General features: G+C 46.4%; 1 protein-coding gene across 1 annotated transcript in view; it reads right to left on the reverse strand.

Annotated features, from left to right (window-relative positions):
• ADAMTS17 (ADAM metallopeptidase with thrombospondin type 1 motif 17) overlaps positions 1–13,196 on the reverse strand; it is a 167,205-nt gene that overhangs the window by 16,705 nt on the left and 137,304 nt on the right. Inside the window, exon 13 of the mRNA XM_021711794.1 lies at positions 1,104–1,308. Coding sequence (XP_021567469.1) covers positions 1,104–1,308 — 205 coding nt within the window. The remainder of the gene's footprint in view (positions 1–1,103; positions 1,309–13,196) is intronic.

Consider the following 13,196-nt stretch of genomic DNA (forward strand, 5'->3'; position numbering starts at 1 on the left):
GCATAAATATTGTTTAGATCAAGAGTCAGGTAGTTGAGGCCTTAAGGTTCACCTGGGGTAGAGGAACGGACTGAACGAACACCTGCCGCTACCCCTTTCAGCAAGTATTCCTCTCATCCCCCCTCCCAAATCCCTTGAATGTTAAACTTCAAACTTACAAACATGAGTGTATATTTTAAAAAGATCACACAACTCATTTTAAGATTCTCATATTCCTAAAATATCATAAAGGGTAGGTGAAAGGCTCAGGTCTTTGAACAAATACATGTCAAGATCTATCTGGAAATTAAACTCAGTTTTAGAGCAGCCAAGGGCAAACTTTTCGTTCATTAAAAATGGGCTGAATACTTTTTTATTCAAAATAATTCCAACTGTTTGGCAATAAAAGGGAACTTTCAAAATATTTTCCACACTGAAGAGTGTCTTGGATGAGCCTCTTTGAGTTTCCTAGACTATGTCTGGTGGGAGACCTGAGGGAAGCCTGCCTTTTATTCGGTGTTTTTTTTTTTTGTTGTCGTTTTATAGACAAACAATCAAAATCATTAATGCAAAGATTGGATTGCGTCACCGAAAGCTAAAATCACATTCCCAGGACAAGCCTTCAAAGTTAAAACCTAAGGCTTAATTGACCTCTTTCCAAAAAATTTTGTGGCATGAGATTTGTAGCTCTGACTTGCACACTAAAATCTGTCCCTCTCGGCTTCAGACTCGGGCAATCCAGAAAGACTGCCATGGAGTTCCAGAAAAGCCTCTGAAACCACCTTCCCAGCCTGGCCACACTACAATTCAAATATTGCCCAAAGGAGAATTTAAAGGGCAGTCAGCGTCTGTCTGTCTGTCTTTCTAATTTTATGTGAGAATTTTCATAGAAAAATGAGATCCATAGGACTTTCACTGTGGTGTCCACATATATCTCAGATGGAATTAAAAAGTATGTGAGTTAGAACACAAATTTAAGTTGACCTGGTGGCAGGCGAGGGCTGGGTTGCCTGAGAATGTGTCCCAAACACCACGGGTGAAAGGTGCTGTGTTAGGGTCCCTGTGGATGAGGCCTGGAGGCCCTCGGGGTAGTTTCATCCCTGGCGGCAAACTCAGGCACCCACCTGTGACCACTCAGATGCCTCCCAGATGGACAGACAGTCCTGGCCTTCACAGCTCTGCACTGGTGCTGGCCGGGGGCCTGGGCAGTAGAGGGGCCGTGTGGCAATGTGTGTGCCATTCGGCAGCTGGTACACGCAGGTCACTTCCCGGTGCTGGAAGCCCTTCTCACAGGTCGCCGAGCAGGGGCTCCATGGGCCTGCCACCCACCTGCCAGAAGGGAGGAAAGACAGAGCGAGAATGACTAGGGAGAGAGTTCCTGAGGGACCCTCCAGATGGACCATGGAACTGTGATGGGAGAGCTGGAGACAGGCTCAGGGAGGTTCGCAATCAACTTTGGAAATAATTCCGGAATATCAGAGCAGAGGAAATGACCTGAGTGGCCATCTGGTTCAATGGGCTCCTCAGCACAGATCTTTCTGCCCACAACACCCCTGTGGCAGACTGAGTTACCTGTCCACCCCTTCCCTGTAGTAGCATACGCTCTGTTCAGCTGGGTGGGAGTGGACATGATGCTGGCCATGTCCCAGTGGAAGCTCTGAATGTGGTTATGTGGTTTAGTTTTGAGATTCTTTGTTTTCTGTCCTCTGCTGAGAGAAAGCGGGTTCCAATACAGGGGCCACTCCTACAGTCTGAGCTCCATAATAATACGACCTGACACTGTTGTTAAGTCACTGAGATGTTGGGGTTTTTTGTCACTACAGCAATAGCTGACTGATACAGCCTTTGACAAAGGACCCCACCCCCAGTTGCAGCTTGAATAACTGGGATCAGGTCCTGCCTGCTTTCCAGAGAGTGTGGGTCCTCTAGAAGTGACTGATTTTTGAGGACGGCAACCTGTGGGCTGCGGGAAGATTGAGGCTGTTGAGGTCAGCAGTTTGAAAGTGTTCTTCTAAAACTTCTCCTACCTGCCGAATATTCTGATGACCCTGATGCCATCCACATCTCTGCTGGTGCCAGGGTGCTGGAAAGCAGTGAGGCAGTTTGGGAGTTATGATTCCTTGGCACAAATGGGGCTTGGAATGCCCTTGGGGACACTAAAGGATCTCCCCTGCTTGGTCCCCCTGGATAAGCCAGCAAGCATAGCCTCCTCTCTTACCCTGCCTCAAATATTCCTAGCTCCCAGGAGCTTACCACGGGACAAAGCAGCTTGACCATGAAGGGCTAGGTCTGATAGCCATTCAGTTATTCTCATTTGTCAAAATATTCCTGAATTCCACCCGAAACCAAATCCGATCATGCCATGCCTTTCCCCTGTTTAGAAACATCTGCGGCCTTTGCTTGTCAGCAGGTACTGGGTGATGCCGGCACCTCAAGCAGGTACTGGGTGATGCCGGCACCTTAAGCAGGTACTGGGTGATGCTGGCATCTCTTGCTCCCAGCTCCAGCTGACTGCTCACTCCTCCATCAACACACTGCATACTTGTAGAGGGCCTCCCATGTGTCAGACACGTTCTGGGTTCTGATAATGAGGCAGTAAGACAAAGTCCCTGTCCTTTGAAGCTTACATTCTAATGGGGACTGAGGGTAAACTAGTGAACAATATACAGCATAACATATGTGACATATACAAGGGAAGGGGGAAGATTGTGGGCTTCCCCCACATATAGGCACATATAATACAACATAGCCTATCTAACACATGTAGTATATATAACACATATAGCATATGTAACACATATATGACACACCGCAGCATTATAGTATGTATAACACATATAGCATATATAACACAACACAGCATATGTAATACATATATAACAGAACGTAGCATATATGATGCATATGTAACATGACAGCATATAATGCATATGTAACACATATAGCATATATAACATAGCATATATAACACATATTATACCTAGCATATATATATATATAAAACACATGTGCTTACACAATGCATATGTCATATATAACACCTATAGTGCATGAAAAGAAACGATTCCACATGGTCACATGTGCTTCAGAGATAAGCTAAGCGGTGTAAAGTTGAACAAGGATCAGGTGGGGGTAAGCACTATCTTATACAGTGGGGCAAGGAAGCTGACATCTTAACAGAGCCTGGAGAGAAACGAACCCCATGGCTCCCTGAAAAAAGGCTTCCAGGCAGAGGGCACAGTGGGTGCAAAGGCCCCAGTGGAGGAGCATGCTGTTGGGGCTGAGAAATGACCAGGGTCTGGGGTGGCTGGGAGAGTGAGAAAGTGGAGAGTAAGGGGAGAGCATGGGATCTGGGAGGTGAAGCGTGAGATTAGGGCCTGGCTGGCTCCAACAGCTCTTATTCAAATAAGATGGGGAGTCCTGGTGAGTTTTGAGAGAGGAGTGACAGGCTCTTCCTGGCTCTAGAGGACCCCAGCTCTGTGTGGACAGGTTTATAGTGGACAAGAGCGGTGGAGGCAAGACCTTGGAGGAGGCCCATGTGACATTCTAGGCGATAGATGACAGTGGCCTAAAGCAGCTGAGGTGGTACAGGTGTCTCTAGTGGTGAGAAGGAGCTACCTGGGCTCCTCCCCTGCCCCAAGCTAGGCTCATTCATCCAGACCATCTCTGGAACTAACTTCTAACTCCTCTGGCAGACTCAGCCCTCAGACCTCAGGCTCCCAGGGCCTAACTCTAGTGAAGGCCTCTTTAGACCCATGGCTTACACAGCAGGGGTGGGAGTGGCAGTGCCTCCCTTAGGGTATAGTTGTATTGCTCATGCAATAGCAGCCAACACACCTAAGCCATATAACTAGCTATTAGTGCTGCTATGGTCTCCTTGGTAGGAGATGGCCTTCCCAGAGGGTAGTGTGTAAAGCTCCATCTTAGCACCTGGCAATGGCTTAAATGACACTACATGAGCTGAACTAAATTCTGTGTAATTCTCCTGGTTCTAGTCTTTGTGGTAACTCAGATGTTTTCTTTTTGGAGTTGGAGTCTCACTCTGTCACCCAGGCTGGAGTGCAGTGGCACGCTCATGGCCACCCCAGTGTTGACCTGCTGGGCTCTGGTGATCCTTTTGCCTCAGCCTTCCAAGTAGCTGGAACTACAGGCGTGCTACCACGCGTAGCTAATTTTTGATTTATTGTAGAGACGAGGGCTCGCCAAGTTGCCCGGGCTGATCTCAAATTCGTGGGCTCAGGCAATTCACGTGCCTCGGTCTTCCAAAGTGCTGAGATTACAGGCTGAGCCAAGCCTAGCCAGATGTTCTCTTAAATATGTGAAGATAGTTCTTTTGTTCAAGTCTTCTCTTGATCAAAATCGCCCCCATGTGGCAGACTTTTCAGTGCCTTGCATTCTACCTTCTAACCAGTCACCACTGTTCTTCAAGGGGACAAAATGGCCCACCTGTGGTCTGGAAGCATCAGGAATGAATGGGATCATTTTTCTCTCTTTTTAAATGGAGACTCCGTCTTCATTAATGCTGCCCAATGTTGCCCTCTTTCGATATTTTTAAGCAACCAGATTACATGCCAGTTTTATTCCCTTCCCCACAACCCCACCTTCTTTGTGTCTTTCATGAACTGATTCCCACCAGATCTCCTTTGTCCCACCCTTTTGCAATTGATTTTGTGGATATAAATGTCAGGCGTTACAGTGAGACCCTTTTGGGGCACTTGTGCCGACTTCAGTGGTGAAAACAGCTCTGAGTCTGCTCCTTCTTTTGCACTGCCATGCTTCCAGGGCCAAGCCTGTCATGCTCATGGGGATGTCACCTGACTGGGAGTGTATGCCATGGGCCGCAGGATGCAGCTCCATTCCTGGGTGCACGGCTGGGCATATGCTTTAGTGACTGTAGGTGGTGACTCTGATCTACATAAAGATCATATCCCGGACACACAGGGTGGGGGAGAAGTTGGGCATGGCTTAGCATTCCTGCCCTGGACATCTCTATACCTCCTGCCCATTGCTGACTTGAGAAGTCAGATCTGCAGAGAGAGTCAAGAGCGACATGGAAAAAGCAAAGATATTCATCCAAAAGGTTCTACATATTTAAGAGGCTTCCCACAAAGATGATTTCTTGGTTTGAGCAATTTGTAGAAGCTGGCTTGTTAGGGGCGCTGTTTTCACACGTCAGATTCCCACAGAGCTGCGAGGGACTGCTGGTCATGTGGCCTCTTCTCTCCTTTGCCTCTGGTAATAGGATGGAAAACAACCCACGCATCCCTTCTTCCTGCTGTCCAGTGCTTTCCAGAAGAGTCCTTAGGATTTCCCTTGCCCAGAGCCTCGAAGAGGCATGGGTGACACAGTCCTCTGCACATGAGATGGGGGTGAGGCCCATGTACGTTTGCTCTGCTCCTGAGCCAAAGGTGCTCTGCAATTCACCCCTCTCCTGGGGCTGTGGGGAGGGGCTGCCCCTGCTTGCTCCACCGAGTGCTATGTTCACAGCCAGGGATTCAAAACAAGCTCGCTTCTGCAGCCAAAGTAGCCTCCTGACCTCACTATGTAAGACTTGAGTCAGGATGAGAAAGGAGCACAAATGTACCCATGACAGGGGGTCACACACCCAGCAGCCCAGGGCACATCCCTCTCTCCACAGCCTTCTTTCCTCTACTCACTCCTATTTCCAGCTCTGTCCCCAGCTTCGAGAGGTAGAGATGCAAATATGGCTCCACCCATGGGAGCCACGCAACCAGCCAGTCCAGCAGCATATGAAGCTCCCTGCTGGGGTGGAGGTGAGCACAGGGCTGATGGGACCCAGGGAGGTGCCTCACTCCAATTCAGGATCAGGGAGTGTAGGAGAGGTGATGTCTGAGCTGAGTTTTAGAGTCAGCAAGGTTAGCCAGGAACATGCTAGGCTGTTGTGTCTTATTTTACTCAGTAGCTATGTGTCATTTTAAAACTAGATAGAGTAAAGAAATAGTGATGGTAAGATGTTAGTACACCCATGTTCACAGTAGCATTACTCAGAATAGCCAAAAGTTGGAAGCAGCCAATGTGTCCAGTGAAGGATGAACAGATAAGCAAAATGTAGTTTATGCATACAACTGTTCAGTTGTCAAAGGGAAAGGGATTCTGATGCACGCTACAACATGGATGAACCCTGAAGACATAAAGCTAAGTAAGATAAGCCAGTCATAAAAGGAGAAATACCATGTGATTCTACTTAGAGGACATATCTAGGGTAGTTACTCAGAGAGACAGAAAGAACTGTGACTGCTAGGGGCTGGGAGAGGGGCAGTGGAGGCTAGTGTTTAATGGCACAGAGTTTCAGTTTGGGAAGCTGAAAAAGTTCTGTGATTGGATGGAGGTGATGGTTACACAACAATATGAATGTGCTAAAAGCCACTGAGCTGTACACTTAAAAATATAGATGGTAAATTCTATGTTATATGTATTTTACCACAATTTTTACAAAAGATGACAGCAGTGGTGGTCAGGAGCAGGGAGTAAATAGGTGAAGAAAAGGTGAAAAAGTGAAGCATTACCCAAGCCCCAGGCAGTCAAAGATGAGACAAGGGAAGAGACCAGTTTTCAGTTTTGTGAGATACCTGCAGAGCGTTCCTGCTCAGGGTGCCCACGTTCCTGCCTGAAACATGGGAGGAGCAGTCTATGGGGGGGGAGCACTGGGGGCTGCAGTGTGTGCTGTATGTACAGATACTCCATAGCTTATTATTTCACCTAGTCCTTTAGCTCCTGATCTTGACATATCTCAATGGGGTCTGGAAAGAAAATGACTTTCTTAAAACTTTCGTGTGTGTGTGTGTGTGTGTGTGTGTGTGTGTGTGTGTGTGTGTGTGAGAAGGAAGCCATTTCACTGGAACCCCTCTGGCTACAGGAACCCATCTACCACACTTGACCACCACTGCACAAGTGCACATCACAGTAACATCATGTTGATTCCAAATCCAGTGATCTGGGAAAGGAACTGCAACTCCCTGAAAGAGTTTACATTCCTCTTACCACATAAGCTCTATTTTTTTTTCATTAGTGACCCCTACAAACCTTAACAGCAACACTTACTAGTCAAGTATGAGTCAGCAGCTCTTCTTAAAAGCCATGAAACTGTAATTCTTTAGTAAACCACAATTACACGTCTCTACCTCAGGTCATTCTTTCTCCCCTTCCTGTGAAAGGGTGAGAAAGGACTCTGCTTCCCTCCCTGCCCAGCACTGACTCAGTTCTTCTGCATATACTTCGAGTTAAACCATTCTAATGAGATGTTCTGGACTGCCTAGTCACTGTATAAGAACCTGTATTCTGTTTTTATTGCTGCTGTAACAAATGACCGCAAACTTAATGGCTCAAAACAACACAGATTTATCAACTTATGCTTCTGGAGGCCAGAGGCCTGACACAGGTGTCGCTGGTCTAAACTCAGGGTGTCAAGAGGGCTGCTTCCTCTTGGAGACCCCGGGGAAGAATCTGTTTCCTTGATTTTTCCAGCTTGACGTTGCTCCATTCCTTGGCTTGGACCTCTTCTGCCATCTTTGAGGCCAGCAGTGTCAGGGGTGTTTCTCACCTTGCATCACGCTGACCTTCTCCTCTGCCCACCTTTCACTTTTAGGGGTCCTTGTGATTATATGGACCCATCCAGATAATCCAGGTAATCTCTGTTTTAAGGTCAGCTGATTACCAAACTGTATGAGTTCGCTAAGATTGCCAAAAAAGTACCATTAACTTGGTGGTTTAGATAAATAGAAATGTATTCTTTCACAGTTTTCACAGCTCTGGAGGCAAGGAGTCTAAGATCAAGGTGTCAGCAGGGTTGGCTCCTTCTGAGGGCTCTGAGGGACTCTAGTCTGTACCTCTCTCCTAAGTTCTGGTGATGGCTGGCAATCCGTGGTGTTCCCTGGCTTGTAGAAGCATCACTCCAATCTCTGTCTCCGTCTTCATATGGTGTTCTCTCTGCATGTCTGTGTCCTGACACAGCCATCTTCATAGGGGGACACTGTCATATTGGAATACTTCAGTATGACATCACCTCAACTAATTACATCTGCAATGGTCCTGTTTCCGAATAAGGTCACATTCTGAGATACTGAGAGGTAAGGATTTCAATAAAGAAATTTGGAGGGGACACAATTCAACCCAGAACATAACCTGAATGCATCTGCAAACCTCAATTCCCTTTGCCGTGAAGGGATCTACATTCATAGATTCTAGGGATTAGGATGTGGCCGTCTCTGGGGGCCATTACTCTGCCTTTCACAGACCCAATGCAGTCACAATTCTGAGAAGTTTCAGCTTCTACCAAAAATTCAGTTCTTATTTGCAACTTGATCTGGCTGAGGTTTAAACTAGGTAAAGGCCTTGTAAGATCTGCTGAGATATGACTCAGTTGTTGCAAGAAACAATAGCATTGCCAGACTCACATTCTTCTGACACTGTCATTTTGTGTTGAACATAGGGTGAATCTCAAACACAGATAGTAAAAAAGAGGAGAGTGGTAGGCCATTTATTTTCAAGAACTTTAAATCCTAAAAAACAGTGTGAGATGTGCTATTCCAACACAATCTGGGCTAATAAGTGGTTTGTCCAGCGGTCCAGTGTCAATTTTTTCCCCCTTTCACCCAAAAGGAGCAAAAAGGAAGGCTGGGGCATTGGCTGAGCACCTCATCTCTGCCAGTCTCTGCACTAGGATATTTCTTATATTTGCTCCGTTAATCAAAGTAAGGAAAGAAGATGCATGTATGCATTTCTCTGAATATGTTACAGGGACCAGCAAATTCCAGGCAGGGCACCAAACAAGTTACTCAAAAAACAGCGCAGCACAGAAAGAGGGGTGGGAAACAGCCCAGAGGATCCAGAAAGTCGCAGGGCAAGTCAAAGAAAGGGTGGTCTTTTTAATTTGCTCAACCTCAGCTTGTCTGTTCCTCAGACATGAATGTCAATCTCACACTGAGTTCTGAACCAAGGGCTGGGGCACTCAACTCAGTGTCTCTGTCTTCATGGAGCTCACTCAAGTATGTGGCCCTTAGGGGAGGGGGAAACATAAAAGCAGACAATTTATTTGCTGTTGGACAAGGGCTGTGAAGAAAATGGAGCTTGAGTTGGCTCCAGAAGGTCAAAATGAAGGTGGCCAACCAAAGTAGCAGGGCTCCGTGCTCTACAGAGGGAGCCTACCAATGAAATGCCCAGGAGAGGGAGTAAGGTACAACTGCTGAGTATGGGGTGTCCAGTTCTGGGTATGTCTGGTTGACCCCTTAAGGCTGGGATGGAAGGGAGGAGGCCTTGGGTACATCTAGGGATCATGTGCCTTAGGGCAAGACGATGGTTTTCTCCAGGGCAGTAGTGGGACATGGAAGACTCTTAAAGGGTGGACGTGATAGGGCTTTGGGAATGTGAGGTCAAGGAGAGCAAGGAGGCAAGAATCAAGTTTAGGATTCTGGCAGCCTGAGAATGTTTGTGGTGTATGCAGTGAGAGGGAGCACCCAGGGGAGGAGCTGGAATGGGGGTAGAAGGGTGGGTGCTGCTTTAGAGGGTCAGTATGAGGTGACACTAGGCGGCTGAACACAGTGTTGGACAGGTCTGCAGGTGCCATCTGCAGTTCAGGGTGTGGTCAGGTGGAAGACATAGGGTTGGGAGTCATGAGCAAGAGGCCGTGGGGATACCAAAAGGATGAATGACTCACCCAGAGAGCTTAGACAGGGAGAGGCCAGAGAAGGAGCTTGGGGAGTGCACGCACCTGGGGACAGGATAAGAATGGAAGGCTCTCAAAGGATCAGAGAGGGGGTGACAGGCAAGGCTAGAAAAGGGGACTGTGTCTTCTGTAGTGTTGAGGCCTGAAAGGTGTTCTTTGGATTGGCAACAAGGAGAGGTTGCCAGCCTAGGAGAGGGCTCCAGGAGAAGCAGGGTTGGAAGGGGTGAAGAAGAGAGGCCTGGTCTCAATGCCTCTTGAACAAACATGGACTGATACCCACAGGGCAAGCACTGCAGACCGTCCATCTTGGGCTGACACCCAAGCCTTGGGTGTCTGGCCTGCCCTGGTGGGAGATGTGAGGGATGAGTTTCCTTATTTCAGAGGTATCCTGGAGTCGGAGGCTGAACTCAAGTCCTCACTCTGTTGACTTACTAGCTGTGTAACCTTGGGGGAGTCAGAGCTCAAGTCTCCGTTTCTTTCTTGTAAAATGCTGGTACTAGTTATCATCTCTCAAGCTTGTTGGTGGGCTGTCTGAAATGCCCTCTACTGAGTACCCCACAGACCTGATAAATCCCAGCTCTTATGTGCTGTGACCATCACTTTCAATCCAGGTATGGGTGAGGCTAAGAAGAGCTGCTGTACCCCCAGAGTCCTCTGGCATGGGCAGTCTATGTAGACCCTCTAAACCAAAATGGAGATGGACAAATTCATCTTAAATTATTGTTTTTCTAATTTTCAATAAATGTGCATGATTCAGATGAGACAGACAGGAAAAATAGCACAAGGCCTCTGGGTGCTGAATCCTATAACTCGGTGCAAGTTATTAACCTCTTCCAAACTTTGAGTTCCTCCTCTGTAAAACAGCAAGAGCAGTGGGCAGAGGGTGTGTTTGTGAGGCTGGATGTTACACATTCAGTAGGTAGAGCATCCACGAGATGCCTGTGCAGGGGGATCTGGGGATGTGCGACTCTTCCTTTTCTCCCCTATGCCATGCCACTGCCTATGGGGCTGTGACTATCCGGCCAAGGGAAAGCAAATGTTGTGGGAAATAAGGCCTTCCCCAGGGCACCTACACCTTAACTCACCGTGGGCCCGGGGATAAGGGGACGTGGCAGAGGCCGGCCAGCCAAGAGCCCGTGCTCCCAACCCCTTCCTAGGAAACACCCTGGAGGGTTCTGGGCAGCATCAGACTCTCCTATCTGCTTGAGACAGGGTCCCTCTCACTGCTCATGGCGAACTGCAGCCAGCAACTCTGTTGAGAACAATCAAAACACAGCTTTAACATGTGCCATATATAGCCTCCAAAGATATGTGGCAGCTTTTATTGAACAGATGTCTGCAAAGAAGGAGCGGGGTGAGGAGGTACAAGTGTGACTTAACGAGCGGGGGTGTGATGCTCTCCCTGGGGACTCGGAGGGATGCTTTGCAGCTGCACGTGAAGGGTCAACTCAGCCTTTCTCCATTTAAAATTCAAGAATTATGAGTTCCCACATACACTTCCCTGAAAAGTAATATTCTTCACATAGCTGTTTTTTAAGAGAGGAAATGAAAATCCGAAGGGCATCAAGAGGAGCAGGGTGCTGGTGTGAACATGAGCTCTTCTGGAAGCAGGTATTTTTGTTGCAGAGAGGCCCCGTGGCACAGAGAGAGTTCCCTTTTGCAGGGTGAGCAATGAGCACTCCCGAAAGCAACTGAGCCCTGAATGCTGGTAAAAACACATATTTCTAGGCTTGAGGTACATTTTTCAACCCTGGAAATTGAGATGGGTAATTAGCCAGGATCTGAGACTTTTCCATGTTTTCCTGAAAAGGTCCTTAGACCATTATATGTAGTTCTCACTTGCTACAGAAAGAAGGAAGGAAGGAGGGGGGAGGGAGGGAAGGAAGGGCTTCAACACTTTGCTAAACTATGGTTTAAATGCTTCTAAAATAGCTTCTCTAGTTGTTACACCAGCTAACCCTTTTTGAGAGTTTCCTATGAGGCAGGCAATGTTTTAAGCGAGGATCCTTGCCATGATTCTAGGCAGATTCACTCTATAGGTGAGGAAATCAAGGCACAGAGATGTTAACTGGCTTGCTCAAGGCCATGCATTAGTAAGCAGAAGAGCCATTTTCCAGCAGTCTCATGAAGATATAATTCATATACTATATAATTCATTCAAAGAGCACGACTCAATATATTCAGAGTTATGAAACTGCCACCACGATTAGTTTTAGAGCATTATCATCACCCCAAACAGAAAGCTCATAGCCCTTAACTGCATCCTCACAAATCCACCACTCCCTCCCGGCCCTAGGCAATCGCTAATCTGCTCTCTGTCTCCATAGATTTGCCCACTCTGGACATTTCATATAAATGGAGTCATATACTATCAAGTGTTTTGGGACTAGCTTCTTTCAATTAGCATGTTTTTAAGCTTCGCCTATGTTGTAGACTATATCTGTACTTCATTCTGTTTGATGGTCAAGTAATATTCCAGTGTAGAAATAGATCACATTTTATTTATCCATTCATCAGTTGATAGAAATTTGGGTTATTCCTTCATTTTGGCTATTATAAATGATACTACTATAAACATCTGTGCACAAGTTTTTACGCGGATATATGTTTCATTTCTCTTGGGTACATACCTAGGAGCAGAATTGCTGGATCATACGGTAACTCTATGTTTAACAATTCGAGGAATGCTAGATTGTTTTCAAAAGCAGTTGCATGACTTCACATTTCCACCAGCAGTGCATGAAGGTTCTGAATTCTCTACATCCTCACAAATACTCACTACTATCTGTCTTTTATGATTATAGCCATCCTAGTGGGTATGAGGTGGTATCTCACTGTGGGTGTTTTTATTATTGTGGCAAAATATATATAACATAACCTTTACCATCTTAACTATTTATAAGTGTACAGTTCACTGGCATTAAGTACATACAAATTATTGTACAACCATTGCCACCATCCCTCTTCAAAACTTTTCATCTTCCTAAACTGAAATTCTGTGTCCATTATACAGTAACTCCCTATTCACTTATCTCCCCATCCCCTGGCAGTAATAATTTTATTTTCTGTCTTCGTGAATTTAACTACATAGGTATCGCATATAAGTGGAATTATAGTTTTGTCCTCCAGTGACTGGCTTACTTTACTTAGTATAATGTCTTCAAAGTTCACCCATGTTGTAGCATGTGTCAGAATTCTCTTCCTTTGTAAGACTGAATGTACAAATCAATTAGGAAATGACTAGCCCAATCATAGTGGGCAAAGAACGGGAGAATAAGTCACAGAAGAAGATATGTAAGTATCTCCCAAATATGAAAATACTTAACCTCACTACAGATCAGCGTATTTAAAAAAATCAAAAAATGAGGTATCATTTCATGCCTATCACACTGGCAACACTAACGAGTACAGCTAAACCAGATTTGGCCATGACCATGGAGATGGGGGTTCTTACACAGTGTTGGTGAGACACTCTCTACAGGTAACCCCTTTAGAGTAAAGCTCTAGGTTACATAACCTATGACTCAGTACTTCC

Source organism: Carlito syrichta, unplaced genomic scaffold (assembly GCF_000164805.1).
Source record: "Carlito syrichta isolate Samal-C Ts95f unplaced genomic scaffold, Tarsius_syrichta-2.0.1 Scaffold302587, whole genome shotgun sequence".
NCBI lineage: Eukaryota > Metazoa > Chordata > Mammalia > Primates > Tarsiidae > Carlito > Carlito syrichta.